This window comes from Pseudomassariella vexata (assembly GCF_002105095.1).
Source record: "Pseudomassariella vexata strain CBS 129021 chromosome Unknown BCR38scaffold_1, whole genome shotgun sequence".
Lineage (NCBI taxonomy): Eukaryota > Fungi > Ascomycota > Sordariomycetes > Amphisphaeriales > Pseudomassariaceae > Pseudomassariella > Pseudomassariella vexata.
In genome coordinates, this window is record NW_024467956.1 from 3,267,494 (window position 1) to 3,286,944 (window position 19,451).

Genomic DNA, 19,451 nt, shown 5'->3' on the forward strand with positions numbered 1-19,451 from the left:
GCAAAATACATTATTCACCCTGGAGGCTTGGTCACCTCCCCCATACCTGGATGGCATGCAAGGGACGGTCAACAAGTGGAAGGGTGGCCCACACATGTTCGTCTCAGATGGCTCCAGGCCGATACTCCTTCTGACTAGGCTGGTGATCTTCGTCTTCATCCATCCTGCTGTTTCTTCTGAATCGCTATACATTTATTATCATGATTCTCTCTTTTCCTCTTCTTGGCTCGTAATTGGCGGTTCCCGTTGTGTCGCTCTTTGTTCACCTCTCCCGAAAATGCCAGTCCAAGATCCCAATGCGTCGACGGAGAGCAATGGCGCCGCTCTCTTTATCACGTCTATTACCTTCCTGTTCCTCACATGGGTCTCGGTCTTGTTGAGAACATATGTGCGGTCAGTGATGTTGAAAGGATTTATGTCGGATGACTGGTTCATGTTGGCATCGCAAGTAAGTTCTTGCAGGAACGTCGACTATATATAAATCATTGACAATATTAGGCGGTTTTTACAGTATCATGCGCGTTTATACTACGAGGATATCACTATGGGTTGGGACGCCATAACCGATCCCTGGAACAACACGACGAAATCACGGCGCTCAAGTATCAGGCTTTGGCGACGGCAACCTACGTGCTCAACATGATGCTTATCAAGTTCAGTATTGGGATATTCCTGCTGCGCCTGGCGACGCAAAAGCGCTACCGGTATACCATCTACGCGAGCATAGTAATAATCGCGATTTGGAGTCTGGTTTTGTTCTTCTGGAATATCTTCCAGTGCCATCCGGTCGAAGCGCAATGGGACTATCGGATTCTTAACGAAGACCCCAAGTCTTCCTGTGTCTCGGCAGAAGAGATCATCAACGCTGCATACGCTCTCAGTGTCATGACTATCCTGTCGGATTGGCTGTATGCGCTGTTACCGATACCGATGGTGTGGCAGGTGAAGATGACCAAACAAGCAAAGGCGACAGTGATGGTGATTCTGGGCTTGGGGATTTTCGCCAGTGTCGCAACTTTGATCCGACTAAAGTTTTTGTCCGATTTGATAGACATTGATGATATCCTTTGTAAGTCACAACTGCTGATGACACCCACCTGTACATTACTGACACCTGGACTATCAGTCGCCGGAACAGATGCCATGGTTTGGACGTTGGTCGAACCCGGAGTTGCAATTGTTGCTTCGAGTCTCGTCACCATTCGTCCTCTCCTGCGCGCGTGGAGAATTCAGGGCTTCCAATCGACCGAAAACAGCAAACACACCGAAGCCCTCAGCAACGGCCAACTTGTCTCGCGCACGGAACGATTGAACGGCATGCCCGGCTTTGGCTCACGAGACACAACAACGGTAGACATCGAGCTAGGCCATTCAAAACCCACAAGTATAAACTCGCTGTCCCCAGTAGACTTCGGCACGTCGACGTGGGAAAGCGGCCGGCCGAGGATCTCGGTCATGTCCCGCATACCCGAAGTTAGCGGGGGCGTGGTCGAGCCGCTCGACTACCCGTCGAAATACCTCGACAGCAACGCGGGGAGGAATGTGGTCCGCAGTAACGTGCTGTACATCGAAGGGGCGCAACCGTCGCCGAACCTGCCAGGCAGAACTTGGATGGCGGATTCTTCCAGCAATTCCTCGGTCGAGCTCGATAACATGGAGCCTCTGCATGGCCAGACGGACGGACGGGTTGGTTTGGGATCACCACGCGAGCTGCGGTGATACCCACTTTGCGTGTTCACGCGATGGACCGTATCATGAAGATTGTTTCCACGGTGGACAATTACGATTTATCTATCTGTGGCTTTTCTTTGTATTTTCCAAGTGACCTACGACTATATATACCCTCCCAGAAATGGACTTTGGCGTTTGAAGAGTGGACTTGGGTCAATGGCGCAGACACGTGATTACGTGCCGGGAAAAGGGGACCTAGATACCACGGACTGCTTTTTACTCTGTTTTTGGGGCTCAACATGAATGGATCTATCGCTACAGGGCGTCTTATACAAAGTGATTATCGTGACTCCAGTTGACTTCTTCTCGCTGGCTCGAGTACTGACAGTTGTTTTGAAATACGTTGACTGTTGGACCGCAACCAGCCACTCTACTTCATGGCTCACAGCAGTCGCATTGCATAGCAGGATACGATGGTTGGCGTTTGCACTGTATTCAGACCGACGCTTGCTGGTCAGCACCTCGAGTCAATCGTTGCGCTAGCATTGGAATAATGGCGTATATCCCTCCCAGCCGCAATCCATGTGGAACAGGCACAACTTTTCATTCCACTACGCGTAAAGATTGAGCGATGTAGAGTTGTGCGAACCACGGAAAAAGTATCCTGCCTGAGGATCCACGACTGGCAAATCCCAACGAGAATGACAGATAAAAACCGCATTAGTGCCGAGTTCTACCAGAGTCTAGAGTCTAACTAAAGTCGAAAGTCGTTACCAACTCCGAAATGAACTGATGTGCCACCAGCGCTCACATGCAAGCCAGTTCCACCGCACCACTGTCAGTTCATATCCTAGTTCCTCTTTACCCCTCTATGATCAACTGGGATCTTCTGACGCCCAGATGGATAGCTCTCGTCTCGTGTTTTCGGGTGCTCTCGTCTTGCTTCAATGACCCGAACAACATTCGCCGCACCGCCAAGCCTTCACGTATGACTGACAGACCACCACGTCAACCCATTTATTATTATTACTGCAACGATAACATCCAATCAAAACTCCTCGCATCGAACCGAACCATGGTATTCTAGATCGATAGTCAACAGCCCTTTCCAGTCGTGGCGCAACCACCACGGTCAGCGGAGATTTTTGTTTTTGTTGTACCTGGTCGTTATGAAAGTCGGGAGGGTACTAAGAAGGCAGCTGTGGCGGGGAAATGTCCGGATCCAGACACTTGGGTCCGGCTCGGCTTTCGGGGTGGTTACATCGCGAGACTTCGGCAGGCGCTGGCGGCTGCGCTATATGGATTTTCCTTATGGGAGGATACCAAGTTCAATGCACATGCAAGGGCTTACTAGACCACATACTATCCACTAGGTGTGTGTAGATCGAAAGCAAATGAAAGTGAACAAATGCGGTCTAGTAACTGCGCTGGTCTCATTCGAATGCGATAGACCGAGACTACTGAATCATGTTAGCCAAATGCGTACTTTGACGGCCCCATAATCGGGCAGATGCGATGTGGGATAGATCTGCACATAGACGAGTTTGTGGGGTGTTTATGCATTGGCGTATTCTTCGTTTTTATGTAATGGTCCTATAGTGTCTCCTACCGGTGTGGCTTCATTGCCGTATCGGTGGATTGATCTATATTGCATGGCGAAGACGCCGATTGCGGAGCTGTCCCATCCAACTTCCATCGGGTCACCCGTTTCAGATGCGGTAGTATAATGGTGATGGCTCAACGGCCATCATGGCCGTCAACTGCAGAGGATCATCTAGTACAACTCCACGTGGACAGCGATAAAACCCGACGTTGTCGCATTGCTTGCGGGTGCTGTACCCTGAGTTGCATATGTATAATAATGGGGTGGTAGGTAGCGGGAAAGTGACGCAACATTGTTGCATCTATGGCGTTCTAGTCATGGTCGTAGATAGGATTCGCAGTGTCTAACCTCTTAAGGTCCGAGGTAGAGTCCGTCGAGATTTGGTTCCCAGTCTTCCTCCTCATTGAAGATAGGTGTCAAAACGAACTTGCTGTAGACATTGCCCATGCCTGTAGCTTTGCCCACTCCCGAAGCAAGATCGTTCTCTTGTTCATCAATGATGACAGTTGATGTGAGGAAATCCGTCGGTGTCGCTATGCCGAGGTCTAGAATGCGACCGCCCCAATCCAGTTCGACTTTACCCGATTTGCGAACGTTCAGCTTACCGATAAATCCACCAGCAGCCGGCATTGCGTCTGATGTCAACTGAGGACCCGCGGTATTGGGTTCCCTCTTGACCTTCGGCCCCACAACAGCGTTATTGTCCACGAGGTCCACTACGTTGCCTTCGCTATCAAGGTTCTGAAGAGGTGGAAGAATAGGTGGGAACTGGAACAGGTACAGCCGGCCGTCCTTTTGGTCGAGGTCGAATTCTTCAAGCAGTGCTCTCGTGTCGTTTGCCATGGCTTGAAGTTCGGGGTCCTGTAAAGCTCTTTCTCGCTTCTTCTCCAATGCTTTTTCTTTGGCGTCCACCTCATTCTCCCCATCCATGTCGGCATCGTCAATTTCAGGCTTCTTCAGCTCCGGAGAAAGGGGTGTTTTGGGTACGGCGGGACTGTCGTCAAGGTCCATAACGTCTCCCTCCATACCAGGCTCAAGTTTAATGGCAGGCTCCTTGACATTTGGCTCCTTGAGATGTGCTGGAGCGGCATGCCATACGGCATTGTCGTCCGCCATGCCGATGCTAGTCAGATTCCTAGTCAGATTATCCACAAACAGATTGTCGTCGTCTTCCTGCTCCTCGGCCTCGAGCTCAGCACTGGTAGCTACCTTAACATCCTCCTCTTTGTACTCATGTCTAAGGATACCCACAGGCAGGTTTCCAGGAGACCTTCGACTACCAGAACCCGCATCTGAAGGTTCAGCGTTCTCTCTGATTGCATCGATGTTGACTCGGTTCTCGTTGGCTTTTCTGTCGTGGTACCTGGGGCCGTATTCTGACTTCGCACCCGACTTGTAAGACGAACGCCATCCACTGACGCCGCTGCTTCCGCCACCCTGTCTGACACTCTCTGTGACCTTGTTAGCAATGTGAAGTCACATTTCATAAGTCTGAGCATCATACCTGCTGGGACCCCCGATAGCAGGCCAGTGCCTACCACAGTCCGTCTGATCATGCCACCACGAGACGAATCTCCTGCCCCTCTACCTCTGCCTCTTCGTGCTCTGCGCTCGGCATCGCGCTGCTCTTTCTCCTCGACCTTGATCTTGATAGACAGGTCGCGCCTCCGCTCCTCCTCAAGTCTTTGTCGCTCCGACGCATCTCTTCTGACGTTTTTTGGTCTGAATCGCCCAACGCCCCTTGCGGATGAAGCAGGAGTTGCGGACTCGGTCCGAGATGGTGTCGAATCGATTGTTGCAGGGCGATCGGCTTGTGGCTCGTTCATATTCGCAACCGGCGCAACCGGCGCAGCAGGCGCAGCAGGCGCAGCGGGCGCATCTTGAATGACGACGTCGCCATCTGGCGCGACTGGTGCTGGGCCATCGTCTTGACTCACTGACGCTGCTGCTGCTGAAGATGCGCCGTGACCGCCTCGGCCCGCTCGTGCGCCTCTTGCACCTCTCGTACCTCCACGCGAGCCTCTAGGAGCCATGTTTCATACCATTGAAGCCGAGAAAGTTGATTGAGGTTTCATTGACCGAGCGAACCATTTGTCACATTGTGCTGGGAATTTCACAAGCTGAGAAGCGTCGAACTTTTAGGTGCTCAAGCTCCATCGCGGGGCAAGCTGGAGATCAAAAACTTGGTGGGGCACGAATGTCTCCTGCCCGATTAAGTTAACTGGGACAAATGCCACGTTAACAGCTTTATCAACATGACTTTAAGCTAAATGGGGTAGAAGGACTTTGTAGGTCCCCAAGCCACATGGTGAAGGGTCTAACCTTAGTATAGGTGTCTCGGTCAAATCATGAACAGCAAAAACTTGCGTTCAACATTAATCGAACAGTATGCTTCAAGATATAGCCATATGCGTAAGATGTAACATATGCAGACAATATTAATGTGAACAGCATGATAGCTTCAGAGTGAAACTTAGTCATACTTGACATTCTTGTAGTGGGAATCTCTCGATGAAATCACTTACATTACCCGACTCCAAGATACAATTGAATTGCCCATGAAGGGTCATCATAATTAACATAGGAGCCGAGCAAATCTGTCTGGATGAGTAGATAAAATGACATAAGACACCATCTCTGAGGTATTTCACTGTAATGTAGCTCCAGTTTTGATCATCACCACGATCTTTAAAAGGTAATTATAATTGGTTGTTAGGGGCTTTATTCGAATGAATTGAGTGGATCAATACACATCATAGATCATGATCGACAATGTAGACGAACGGGACGAGCAAACTAGGAAGAACTGCGAGACTTTGAACATGAACCACGGATTCGAGTTCTAGCTTTACTTATTTTGACCCATGTACCCAAAGATGGTGTGGTGGGAGTGGCACTCGTGGCTGACGCTGGCACCACAATCTCGGTATGCACTGGTGTCTTCGGACGGGTAATTGGACTTGCACATTGCTTTAATACTCAGGAGGTAGCGGTTGATGGAGTGGCTGCCGTGGCTACCTTGATGCTTGTCCTTCTCAAAATGGGTCTGAGCGGGTAGTGCGTTGGAATGACCGTGGCTCAAACGTAGGGGCGAAATGGTTCAAGTTGCAAGACATCCTGAGATGGCTGGGAGCCCATCTTGGGAACATGGGTCTCTGTTAGAGGGCTGTTTGATCTAGCCCACGAATTGGCTCGAGCGGTTGTCGTTGTTTGCCATATTGCTGCTGCCAGTGATAGCTCTCAAGAGACATGGGCGGTGCAATTTCAATATTGATAATATTAAAATATGTGACAGGGAAGTGCCGAGCTTTATATTTCGTCTTGGATTTGGCTGAGCTGAGATGATCGTAGTCTGACATGGCCGTGGGCCAGCCTGAGCTATTATACAAGAGCAAGGCAGCTCAAGGTAGCGGGATTGCTTATCCCTAGTAGGGATACTTCAGCCGATGATCCTCTGCCTTCCTTGGGTATTCTTCCAGGATGAATTATTATTGTTAGGCAGGCTTTGCCTTGATCCGAGCTCAACCACATATTGAGCTCGGTTCTCGACTAAAGGCTTCGTGAGTTGTCCTTCTTCATAGCTGTTGCGATGCTACCCTATCTTTCTATGCGAAACCAGCGGTTACCTTGCGTAAAGCTGTTCAATATCAGCAACTTGTCCAGAACTTCCTTCGTTTGCGTCAAGGCAGTCGATGACTCCCTTGTCTTAAATATATATATGGAGAAATTCCAGTGGGTTCAGGCCAACACATTGATATTCCTAGTTTACGGAATCAAGCAAGATAGTGCCGCGTGCTTGGCTGGTATTGCTCCCAATGTCCACAAATATACCTAGTTTGCCATTGGGAAAGACATTTTCGACACTGAGACGGTGAAAACAAGACAGAAAAACACAAGAAGGCTCTGCACCAGCCAGGTCCAAGCAACAATATAAAATCTTCAGTCGGGCAGGCGCAACAGTTACACAATGCATGTAGGCGAGATTTCAATATAGTATCATCTGAGAGCATGAGATATCCAGTGACCCTACTCGTATCAGTGACTGGACCCCGTTTTGTTCTTGTTTGACTTTCTCGAAACTGCTTGCCAATACTTTGGTTAACACCAAAAGAGCTTGACTGGCGACCTTGGATATATGGCCTACCAGAATCTATCGATTCTCACCGCACACACATGAGGGCATCGTCTCCAAAGTCATCACAAACACTGCCCTCATACAGAAGCATCGACCCTATCCAGTTTCTACCGGCCTCCACTGTAGCAGCTCCAAATTTAACAACAACGCATCCTCGTACATTGGCTGCTGACCAGAGGACCTGGTCTTGGGTCTCTTTCTTGAGCCTCAAAGCACGCCATCTCTCGAGCGGAGAGTGCTCGGCTGCTTCTTCCTTCTCTTTCGCAGTGCGAAAATCTCTAGCACCAAGTCGCGGCAACGCTGCAAATTCAGACAGGAAGAAGTTACCCAGTGAATTGGTCAGTGGACCCCGAAGCAGCAGGGTACCGAAGACAGCGTGGCCATGCATTGTGTCTCGCAGGTGCTTCGAACGGGCTGCTTTGGGAGATCCGTCGAGGATGACGGTATCTCTGACCAGCAGCCTGTCCTTCACGCCCGACGACTGGCCAGATAGCCATATCTCGTTGCGACCAGTCCACCGGACAAGATCCCAATTTTCTCCTCGGGCAGCTCGTCCATGTGTAACCCAGTCCAAGAGATATAGCGATGCACTGCTATTCAACTTGAAGATCTGGGTCTGCTCGTAGATACTGCCCTCAAACGGTTGAACCGGGTCTGGGAGAAGACATAGTGCAGCGCCATCATTGATATCAACTTGCAGCGTCTGGCTGGTCACAGTGTCTGGCTTGAGCGGCTTGAAGATTTTGGTATGTCCTTGAGTGACTATACTCAACCTGGAGTCGGATCGCATATCGATTGAGAGATTAATTTGATCACCACCGACCAGGCCCCCACCATAAGATAAAAGGAATACCAACACACTCTTATTGTCTGCCTTAACTGACGGTGATATCAGCTTGAGGGGATACTGGTACGAGACGCTCTCAAGCGCTGGGATGTCGTTTGGTAGAAGCTTAACAACAATGCGCCCTTCTCCCGGCTGAGACGACGACTTGGGAAACGGCGAATTCATTTTGGCAACCGGAGTCGATTATACGGATGGCAAAATGAGATGCCAATCCATGCTGCCTTGAGCCAAACGTGTAAATCCAATGTCGTCCTAGTGGCAGCCAGTCGATTGGAATCCAAGCCACCCCTCTTCTGCAAATCCCTCGGGCGGACTTTAGAGCGATAGTTGTAGAAGCAGTCGCTTCAATTTGTTCCTAAGAAGTATGTGAGTAGAGGCGTTGAAACAATGGTAGATCCGCAAGGTTCGGAAACATTAGGCGCCTAGGTTTAGCACCGATGCCTGCAATTGAGGCTTATGCGCATACCCCCACTTTCGTTGCGCCCACACACCATCCTACCCATCTTGAGAACCAAACAGTTTAGCTGCCCACCGTCAAACGACCTGACGCGCTCCTCCACCATCGCACTTCACGAACCTGTGACTGACCACCCCCCGTCATGATCTCGCAATCTTAGGATTTTAATTCATGCCATCAACAAGAGTGCCCCTTATGGAGAGTTCAGACAACAACGCGAGTCCATCCCCATCCGCTGCGGAGGCAACGCGCCGGCGCACGTCTGGACGCGTTGTGAGGCCCCCCCAAAAGTTTTCGCCCGAAGTGACTTCATCTCGGAACGGAAAATCGACCTCGAAGCGTAAACGAGTCACCGAAAATGACGATGAGGATGCTGAGAATGAGGCGCCAGATGCCGATCTGTCATCAGAGCTGAGCGAATTGGACGACGGCGATGACGATGACGATGACGATGAAAGTGCCGTGGAGGAACCTACCCCAAGACCCAAGAAGGGAAAATCGCGAACGAAGAAGCCTGCTGCCAAACGAGCCAAGGTCAATGGAACTGCGCCCACTGGTGACGCGACTGCATCCGCTTCCAACGGACCAGTTAGGTTACCCAACAGACCTAAGAAGACGGTGCGAGTCGCAATTGCGCGACGCGATGGGGATGGCGTTTATGGTGGGTTATCGTGTTTTTCAATTCAGCATTATTGTCACAGCTTACTGACCGTACGGCAGCTGAGATCTTCGGGTCTGGCGATTCTCCTGACGATGTGGCCGCAAACTGGTTTCAGCGATACCAAGCAAACGACGCGCAAGCCCTGACGGATCTTGTGAACTGCGTGCTTCTTGCCGCTGGCTGCGATCAAAATTTGACCGAGGACGATATCCGCGACCCTGAAAACTCGACCAACCGACTGTCAGAGCTCGAAGAGGCGTACGAGCAAACGACTATCTCAGACTATCCTCTCATTTCCAAAGCCAAGAGCAGCAAGAACTTCCGCGAACAACTCGTGGGCTTCTTCGAGTCTCTCATTAGCCTTCTTCACCAGACCGACGTCCTGTACACCGACGAGGCACTGCTGGACAATGTTCAGAGATGGGTCGGAATCATGTCTTCTTCGGCGCTTCGCCCATTCAGACACACCGCTACCACAGTCGGTTTATCTTTACTTACAGCTATGATTGCCGTGACGAAACAGCTGGATGATCGCATCACCAAGTCAAGCCAGGCTCTCCAGGCAGAGTCCAACCGACGAAGCAAGAACAAAAATCTCGTCGCCAACACTCAAAAGGCCCTTGATGGGGCCAGCCAGAATCGTCAATTCATTGATGAGAAAGTAAAGGATCTCTTTAACATTGTCTTCGTTCACCGGTATCGTGATATCGATGACAAGATACGCTCCGAGTGTATTGAGGCTCTCGGCACGTGGATTTGCACCCTTCCCACCGTTTACATGGCCCCCGAGTATCTGAGATACTTAGGATGGCTACTCTCAGACGTAGCCTTCACTGCACGTCAGGAAGTTTTGAAGCAACTGGGGAGGGTTCTGAAGCGTGACGCTGAGAAGCTCGCTCATTTCATCGACAGGTTTCGACCTCGCCTGGTGGAAATGGCCACCAGCGATCGAGAGATTTCTGTTCGAGTGGCCGCCATTGCCGTCGTTGATATTCTGCGGTCTTCTGGCATGCTGGAGCCTGAGGAAGTCGACTCCACCTGCAAGCTCCTTTTCGACACCGAGGCAAGAATTCGCAAGGCTGTTGTGCCATTCTTTGCCGAATTGGTGCAAGAGTTTGTTGACAACAAAGTTGATGAGATCGGAGGCAGTGAAGCTTTGGATGATCTGTTCGGTGAGAATGACGAGGACGATTACAATTCCCCTCGAAAGGAGTGGATCCACATCAAGTCCCTCGCTGAGAATCTAGCCGCCTATAATTCTTCACTCGATCAGGAGCAAGACGAGATGAGACACGGCCTCGACGTTGCAGCCGATGTTGTCAGCGCAATCATTCCCGAAACTCGCATTGCTCTGGCAACCCAGGCCCTCTACGAGAAGATGCCAGAAATCAGTAACTGGCACATCCTTGCTGGCTACTTATTATTTGACCACACAACAAGCTCAAAGTCCAAATCGAAATCGAACTCAACAGAAGCCGCTACAAGGGCGGCTGTGGCTCCGAGTTCGGAAGAGGAGGCTATTCTCCTGGAAGTTCTGTCCACAGCCGTGAAGGAAAGCCTCGTTCCCGGTGGCGAGCACGATAAAACCAAGAAACGGCCAGGTAGACTCGATCTCGACGCACAAGAGGATGCCGGCGTGCAATTGGCTGCGATTATACCCCAACTCCTGAACAAGTTTGGGTCTGACCCACACGTAGCGGGTATAATTCTGCGGCTGGAACACTACCTGGATCTTGAAGTCTTCCAACAACTTCTTCAGAACGCCACGACCTACGACAAACTCTTGGACGAGATAACGAGGCAGTTTGGCCGCCATGTGGACGAGACTGTACTCAACGAAGCAGCTATGGCGTTCATTCATGCCAGACAATACGAAGAGCTGGAAGAACTGACAGACAGCAAGCTTACAGTCTTATGGGATAATACTGTGAACTCGCTACGAAACTTCGAGAAAACCTGCGAACTCAGTGTCCGTGGCAACCTCGGACGAGCATCACTTAATGAGCTTGCGAACGTCTTGAAGAAGATTAGCAAGTTGGCCAGAATTTCGGACTGTGTGGATGTCATGGAGGCCCCCGGAACCGCCAGCGATTTCAACGACCCTGTTGTCAAGATATTGACTGGAATCGTACATCGTGGTTTCTTGGCTGAATCAGATGACGACCTTGATGACCCTGAAGACGAAGTTGTTGCGTTTGCCATCAAAGGCTGCCAATTTTACTTCATGTGGAAAATTCGTCAGCTGCAAGTCGCCATCCAAAATGGTGAGGATTTGTCTGACGCCGAAGTCGACCACTTGGTTATTCTACGGAAGGACTTCGTTACCAACCTGATCCACACTCTTTCGTCTCGGGGTTTCAATGACGATCTGCGATTGTTTGCCACAGGCAGCCTTTGTGATTGCTGTGCGTTGTTCGTCTTCCTGCGGCCGATTGTTTCAGGTCCGCAGGCCAACAAATACAGCAAGCTGCGTCCTCTGCTCGAAGAATTGCCATCAGCACTGATGACGAAGGAAATTATACCCATCTTCGATGCAGCAGAACGCGAGTATGCCAAGCAAGCGAAGAAGACTCTGAACGAGCCTGCAGATGACGAAGACCCGCTCGATGATGAGCTTCCGCCAGAGGAGGATGAAGATGAGGAACTCACGGAACAAGAGCGCGTTGCAGCCGAATTGAAGGCGGAAAAGATCCTCTGCGAACTGACGGGCAAGCTGATCATTGGTATTCTTGGCAAGGTCATCGACCACTCGGGTCCCCACGCCGGCAAGCTTCGCAAGCGCCTGATGCGCAACAAAACGAAGCTAGGATTGACGTTTAGAGACGTCGTTGCGTTCTTGGACGACGACCACCTGCGCGAAATGAGAGGTGGTGGGAAGAAGAAGATTGCATCGAAGGGCAAGGGCAAGGAAACTGCAGCATCGAAAAAGTCTCACCAGAGCGCCGAACTTGTCATCGATTCGGACTCGGAAGACGATCCGTTCGCAGAAGACCCGCCTGAGGAAGGCACGGTGGAAGATTTGAGAAATAGGGAGTTGCTCGATGATCCCATTGAGGATGATGAGGACGAGGAGAGGCCGCCTGAGCCGATGGAGGAAGATAATCCGCTTGGAGACTAGCTGGAGCAATCCAAGGGTGTTTTGCGGTTGTCTGCTGGAGCGGAATCGTGTATGTTGTATAGGGAGGGGGGAACTTCGACTCTAGGGGGGTCTTGAGGTCCCTCTTTTGGATGGTGTTGGATGGGAATTTAGGGGAACGAACTCTGGCCAAGCGGTTATTAGCCAGACCTTACTGTTGGTCGCATGGCATGTGCGATGGGTACCTTTAGCTTGTGATATGGGGCTACGATAACCTAATATTCGCATGTATGAATGGAGGTGCACCTTTGCTGTTGAAAAAAATTAACCATCTGTTTATTAGGGCGAATTTTACAACTGCAGGCAGAGTAGCATGGAGATTTGTGGATATTAATATCTTGTCCTATCGCTCTGTTGCGCTGAGCCCATCTAGCATGGGGCCGAGTTTTCTATGGCAGATATCTCTGGCGAACCCCCTGGCGCAAGCTGGCTGTCAGTAGGCCCTTCCATTTTGAAAACGTATTGCGACGAAAAATTCGCAGCTGTCACGCCGTGTGACTATCAATACCATCTACCGCCCACTTCCAGTTCGACGCTGACTGATATATAAGGGTTAATCTTCATGCTAGGCTTGGGATCACACGTGGACGAATAAGGACGGCAAACCAGGCATTCAGGTGACGACATGAAACAGTGGCAGAACTTATATGTTAAAGGCCACGGCAATAATAATACCACATGAGGGTATCCTAGTCGCCATGTCGTCAAATCACGTAGATCACACAAATCAGCAAAGCCTACATGCGATGGATGTAGAATAAGACCATGTCCATCATCGCCACAACTCGTCTGGACCGCCAACAACAACGCCTACACACCCAGCCACTCCGCAGTCATTAGCAACTCGATTGCCGAATGCAAGGAATCTCTAGCTCTAGCATAGAAATTTCTCCCCACATGTGACAATGAATACATCCGGTTCCGGGAGGTATTCAGCAACGTCCTCAGCCGTCCCTCGTTGGGCCTACTATGGTACATGCTCGACCATACCGCCCGCACACGAGGTAGTCTAGCAAATGCTCCCATTAAATGCACTGCCGCTTTGCGTGTTGACGTGCCACCCGCGCTTAAGAAGCTCCTCGAGCAGCGGCTTCGACTCGAATTGGATAATGGAAGCGCGCGGCATCCGGGATGGACATGCCTTAGTGGCAAGGACTTGGCATGCTGCCTGTTCGAGGATAAGCGCGCAATGGTGGACGACGGCGGCTGGGAACAATCCGTCAACCCCGCTGATAAGTCTAACGACACGCGAGTGCAACCACCCCGCCGTTGCTGGAGACGTGCGCAGCGTTTGGCGTTCTCACCATGTTCAAATTCCATCAGGAGAGACGCGAGACCTAGTCACAACATGCTGCAACGCGCTGTACAAATGACACACGACAGCCTCGACAGGCGCAGATCCCGACGGTATGGTGCAGGAGGGTCCTGACGTAGAAAAGAAGAGAAGTCAGGATTATGAGGCGCTACCTGGTTGTTGAGCGCGGGCTGGATATAAATGCCATGAATGCTAGTGTTTATCACCACCCGCCAAATACACACAATGAGAAACCACTGTGTTATGCGGCTGCTTGTCCCAAGGGGGCGCCTGTCGTTAGATGGTTACTCAAGAAAGGTGCTGACCCCACTGTTAAGATCACGTACTCTCATGGTAGGAGGTATGCTGAGTCAAGGTTGTCAAGGTGTTGAAAGACTGGCAGTGGACAAAGAAATAGAAAATGAAACTAGATTTTATATCAACTATTGGTCGTACTGAACAGTCAATTTCCATTATTATTGTTCGCTGGTTAAACCCTGCAAAGGGTGCCGATACTACCGAACAGGGCAATTAGCGCAAGCTAGGCCCCTGCTGGTGAGCTCCAGTGAGCTGGGTCTAGCTGTTTTAGGGGCGACATGGGATGATCCCAGTTCTGGCTAGGAGATGCGGCTCCTCCTTGAGTCGGTCTTCATATCCACTATGTCCAGTCCACTCCAAAACCCCAAGATGCGACGACCAACCGACTATGCACCATGATCTCGCCATCGCGAGCTCCTCGCCAGAGGATGCTCATCCTCGCGCTCCTCCTCGCGCCCTCCATCTTCATGTACCTATACCATATCCTCCCTGCCATCCGCAAGCACATCTTGCAACACCCTTCGTCCTCCTCGTCGACCTCTCGTCTTGACTTTACCACCGAGTACCCTCCCAACCCAAACACCGGCAATATCTCCGTCAACCTCGTCCTCGCCACCGTCAGCAAAGACGATATCTCCTGGACCTCTAAACTGCACCAACACATCCCCAACCTAAACCTCATCCGCTACATCAGCGACGACCCCTCCGCAACGTACCACCCGCCCGCCGCCAAAGGCCGCGAGGCCCTCATGTACCATACCTACTTCTACGATTTCTACGACTCCCTCCCCGACGTCTCGATCCTGGTCCACGCACACGAAACAGCCTGGCACGTTGACGCGGCACTGCGCTCGTCCATGGTCTTTTCGCTGTCTCGGCTCGATTTGACGGAAGCGCAGAAGCTGGGCTACGTTAACTTGCGCGCGAGTTGGTACCAGGCATGTCCGGCGTGGATCAACACGACCAAGACGCCCGAGGAGAGCGAGAAGCAAGAGGAGCCGTGGATGGGGGAGGCGTTCCGGGCCAACTTCGGGCGGGAGGTGCAAACTCCCGAAATTTTGGCCGGCCCGTGCTGTAGTCAGTTCGCGGTGAGTCGGGAAGCGGTGCGGAGCAGGCCGCGGGACCAGTATAAGAGGAGCATGGAATGGTTGCTTGAGACGGAATGGAGTGACTATATTGCGGGGAGGACGTGGGAACACATGTGGGCGTGGTTGTTCAAGGAGGTGGCGGTGGATTGTGCGGTCGAGTATAAGAAGTTGTGCCGGATGTACGGGGTGTGCTTTGAGGGGCAGGCATCGTTGGATTTGTTCAACGATTTGTTTAAGGAAAAAGAGGGACTGAGAGAGGCGACGGAATTTTGGAGAGAGCTATGGGATCCGGATAAGGCGCAGAAGGCTAGGGATAGGATGGGTGAAATTGAGGGAATTTTGGATAGGACTATGGGTGAGGCTGTACGAAACGGAGGGGATTACAAGGTGAGGATAGACGCTGCGACAGACTATTTTATCCCATAGGATGGGATTAATCTGCTTCACCAGAATGGTGCTTTCAGACGTCGAGGGTAGACTGAACTCAAAATCAGCTCTGCTGACCACTCCTGAAATGGACGCGAAGCAAGCTAGCGTAGGTTTGCGGTATGCTCATGCTACTGCATCCTTCATACTTGCTTCAATAGCTCTGGAGGGTTGTCTCTAAGCCAAAGAACAACTTGATTGCCTTCTATTGGCCTAATTTTCCTTCATTCCGCTCCGCCAATATACAGAAAATGTGCAGCTCGTGCCCTGGGTGAGCCAGTCAGCTCTGCATAAGGGGCCGGCCAGAGCAACATCTCTTATTAGTGAGCTCTGCTAGTAGTGCATTGACCTGCAGGTATTCTATCTAAAGTTCTATATTTATTCGGCCCCGAGACGCTAAGTCTAGAGGGCACTGCTGCTAATGTACATGGTTTGGTGCTCTTCGTTTTGGCATATCCTCGTTAAGCCCATGTATTCCCTTCAATGGTTGGTTTTTTGAACATCATGAGTAAACAATTTGTGTGTATTTGTATGTTATTGAAGTTTGAGACGGAATTTAGGCTTTTGTTTCTGGGAGATGGTTGGGTGTTTGGAGAGATGAGTTATGTTGGATTGTTAGCGGTTGGAGCCGCAAATGAACTTCGGATCAACGTTGTTCACAAATGGTTCGTTGTATTTCGCCGGGAAGGCCGTCCGCATTTCATTGTGGTTCACTAGGTTTGAGGATCGAATTCGAGCTTTGATTCAAAAGGAACATATTAGAGATCAGATAAGAAGGTCAACTGAACTACATTAGAGATGAGATCAGGAGCTCAACTAAGTAAGTAGTTACAAGGTTTGTGGTCGTCTTTTGTTACGAGTGAGGTCTGAGGCGTAATTCAGGTGTCACGGTGAGGATTCGGAGTGATGCCTTAAAGAAATGGTATTTGAATAGACTATCAAAGATGAGGAACAGAGGTTTACGGAAATGAGAGCAAGTGTGGGAATGCAGGCGCTAAAAGGAATTGCCTGCAAATGCCATGAAATCACACGAGCGCTTGGTTCGTGGTTGTGGCGGCCATTTTGATTCTGGGCCAAGTTCATGTAAGGCATATTCAGAATGGAACAAAGATAACAACACGACAAGGCACACGGCCTGTGGAAGAAGTTCAATACCGTCGTGTTGCTCAAGGAGCAGGTACGTGCAGCCGGCGACCCAGAACTGCAGCGGTTGCTAAGGCAGGTGCGTCAGGGCGTGCAAGACCAGGCCGACTTGGACATGCTAAACAACAGGTGCTACCGGGCAGGGAGGCGGATTCCTTGGGAAAGCGGCATAACTGTAGTGACGCCTCTGAATAAGAACCGTTGGAACCTAAACATGGAGGCGGCGTTGTCATTCCAAAGACAGCGCGGGGCCGTGTTGCAGATCTTTCCATCAGATCACAGGTGGAAAGATAGTGACCCGACGGAGGAAGAGGTGTTGCTAATGCTCAGTCAGGGAGACGACAGTGCGATTCCGGTCCCGGCCATCTTCATCTCCGTGCCGGGTATGCCCGTTGTCGTGAATCAAAACAACTACCAGGGCCTAAAAGTGGTGAATGGCGCCGGATACACGGCGGTGGACGTAATCGTCGACAAGGCGCGCCCGGGCTACCACGTCGACATCGACATCATATTGCACTTCGGCCCGCCGGCGGGAATCATTCTCGAGTCAGAGACGACGAAAGACTTTGACTTCGTGGGCATGGCGTCGGGCACGGTGCTTGTAACGCTTATCAGCACTAAAATCGAGCGCCACAAGAAGCGGCCGTGGCAGCAGTCGAACGTCGTCCGCAAGGGACTACCTTGCGCGGCAGCCTTCGCCTGCAAGGACTGCAAAGTACAAGGCAGGACGCTGGCGCAGATCGGGCTGGAGCTGCGCGACACTAGACGGCATCATGCTGCTGTCAGAAGTGCATGAGAGGGACTTGGTTGCCAACAAGATCCCCGAGAGCATGGTCGCGGCGGAACAGAGGCTGGAGGTGCTCAGCGAGTTGACTATGGAAGCCGCGAAATCATAGGCGTGGTAAGACCGAAGGGCGGAGAAGGTTTGGATTCGAATCCAGGGTTGCCAAGGGGTATGCAAGTAGGGATGGTGGAGTTCATAAGACTAGATCAAATATCAGCGCCAAGCCGGACTATGTACACACAGCAGTTGGTTCAATCTGATATTGTTATTTCACTCGAAAAATGGCACTCAAGGGCCTGAGAACGATGTGAGGTCTGACAGAAGACGACGAGCACGACCACTGCCTTCCATAACAGCGCGACTCCGCGCGGTAACGCTCTCATCTGATATCGTACACACAGGAGTTGGTGGGCGCGGGCAGATGTTAACCTTGCACGAAAACACGAACAACCCGGGGAGGAAAGCGAGGTGCAGGCAAAGATGGAGTTGAAGTCAGACCACCAGACCAACTCGGTGTGAGAGAAGACGCGAGTTCTGAGATGGGACGACTTGAGTCAGAGAGGACGACGCGAGGTCTGAGGGAGGACGACGCGAGAGAGGCGCGAGATTGATTGATTGATTGAAATTTAACGTCTCATCACGTGAGACGTGCCGGGCGCAGTGCCGGCATGGTCTATGCTAGTCGAATCTATGTTACAGGGGACTGTCTTCATCTAACATTCCTGTTCAGTGCGATGGGCAGATCTCAGTAAAGAAATTGGTCTCCTCCGCCCATTGACAAAACAAACGAGCTCCCTTGGCCGTGCCTAGGAGGGAATCTATACTATTCTTGGCCAGAGAGGCGCGAGAAGCGCGAAGGTCATGTGAGGGATGTGGCCGAAAGAGGCAAAAGGTCACGTGATTTTTGGATCGTAGGGTGAAAAGCGCGCGTTAGAAAGCGGCGCATAACACCTTTCGTTCAGGTGGGAAGGTACGGCCAATTACAGGGCTACAAAATCCCGCCTCAAACCAGAAGTAACCATCATAGAGAAAGAAAAAAAAACATCTTTTTTTGACCTTCACATAAATCTCGTTCCTCAAGGCATAAAGTCAGGTGATTTTTGGGACGGTGGGATGAAAGCGCAGGCGTTAGAAAGCGGCGCACATGTAAAATGTTGGTGCAGGCTGTGTGCCAGGGAAGGTGACTACGATTAGGGTGCAACGGAATTCAATTCCAAGAACTGAGGTGTTCAAGAGACTTCTATCTGCCGAGCTCAAAGGCATCAGCTTCGTGGCCAAATAACAAGGCCTTGGCTGCAAGGTTTATCGTGTGGCCGATACAGCGACCACGACGATCAGGGCTAAAGAACCCTGTCACGTTTGTCATTTGGCACTTGAGACAATGCTCTGGTATACCTTATGACATCATGGTATTTTGGGACTGAAGATCTATTTGTTGTTGTTGTTGTTGTTATATTTGTAAGCTGCGGCTCTAAGCTATTAGCTATCCCTACTGTCCCAGTCCTGGCCGCGTTATCTCGGTTCAACTACCTGCATGGCAGAGCCCTGCAGTGACTGAAGATCTAGAATCTAAGATCTACGCTGACGTTTTCACAATGGTGCGTCCCAGGGCACAGAGCATTGTCGTCTGTCCCGCTTACCAGGCAGTCACGCTAATGGGAGACGTAACAAACCCTACGAGGTCTCCGAGGGTCTTCATAGCTGTATCATTATTCGAAGCGTTATCAAGCACGACATAGCCGAGCTTATCCTCAGTACCAACGACCTTGCTTAGATGGCGCCCGATTTCTGGTATCCCACGAGTTATCTTGCAAGGCCTGTTTTCCTCGCCTCGAAAAAAAAACAAGTTATGCCATATAAAGAGAGTTGATTTGGCGCCGTCCAGCCG

General features: G+C 50.9%; 6 protein-coding genes across 6 annotated transcripts; 3 read left to right on the forward strand and 3 right to left on the reverse strand.

Annotated features, from left to right (window-relative positions):
- Positions 1 to 277: 277 nt before the first annotated feature.
- Positions 278 to 1,719, forward strand: BCR38DRAFT_454241 (uncharacterized protein; the record flags this gene model as incomplete). Its single annotated transcript, XM_040861684.1, has 3 exons — positions 278 to 448; positions 499 to 1,069; positions 1,127 to 1,719. The coding sequence occupies 3 exons, from the start codon at positions 278 to 280 to the stop codon at positions 1,717 to 1,719; spliced, it is 1,335 nt and encodes a 444-aa protein (XP_040721403.1).
- A 1,906-nt stretch (positions 1,720 to 3,625) lies between these two features.
- Positions 3,626 to 5,307, reverse strand: BCR38DRAFT_404849 (RNA polymerase III RPC4-domain-containing protein; the record flags this gene model as incomplete). Its single annotated transcript, XM_040857892.1, has 2 exons — positions 3,626 to 4,725; positions 4,779 to 5,307. 2 exons carry the CDS (start codon positions 5,305 to 5,307, stop codon positions 3,626 to 3,628), a joined length of 1,629 nt encoding a protein of 542 aa, XP_040721404.1.
- A 1,934-nt stretch (positions 5,308 to 7,241) lies between these two features.
- On the reverse strand, positions 7,242 to 8,668 carry BCR38DRAFT_418142 (UreD urease accessory protein). Its single transcript, XM_040859199.1, has 2 exons — positions 7,419 to 8,668; positions 7,242 to 7,353 (listed from the first exon to the last, which is right to left on the reverse strand). The coding sequence occupies exon 1, from the start codon at positions 8,419 to 8,421 to the stop codon at positions 7,435 to 7,437; it is 987 nt and encodes a 328-aa protein (XP_040721405.1). The 5' UTR covers positions 8,422 to 8,668; the 3' UTR covers positions 7,242 to 7,353; positions 7,419 to 7,434.
- A 216-nt stretch (positions 8,669 to 8,884) lies between these two features.
- On the forward strand, positions 8,885 to 12,492 carry BCR38DRAFT_404851 (STAG domain-containing protein; the record flags this gene model as incomplete). The annotated part of the gene is made up of 2 exons (XM_040857893.1): positions 8,885 to 9,374; positions 9,434 to 12,492. The coding sequence occupies 2 exons, from the start codon at positions 8,885 to 8,887 to the stop codon at positions 12,490 to 12,492; spliced, it is 3,549 nt and encodes a 1,182-aa protein (XP_040721406.1).
- Positions 12,493 to 13,070: 578 nt separating this feature from the next.
- On the reverse strand, positions 13,071 to 13,922 carry BCR38DRAFT_21546 (uncharacterized protein). The gene has a single exon (XM_040854191.1). It carries the CDS (start codon positions 13,828 to 13,830, stop codon positions 13,321 to 13,323), a length of 510 nt encoding a protein of 169 aa, XP_040721407.1. The 5' UTR covers positions 13,831 to 13,922; the 3' UTR covers positions 13,071 to 13,320.
- Positions 13,923 to 14,517: 595 nt separating this feature from the next.
- BCR38DRAFT_480295 (uncharacterized protein) lies at positions 14,518 to 17,575 on the forward strand (the record flags this gene model as incomplete). Its single annotated transcript, XM_040863258.1, has 3 exons — positions 14,518 to 15,597; positions 16,763 to 16,813; positions 16,868 to 17,575. 3 exons carry the CDS (start codon positions 14,518 to 14,520, stop codon positions 17,573 to 17,575), a joined length of 1,839 nt encoding a protein of 612 aa, XP_040721408.1.
- Between the last annotated feature and the right edge of the window lie 1,876 nt (positions 17,576 to 19,451).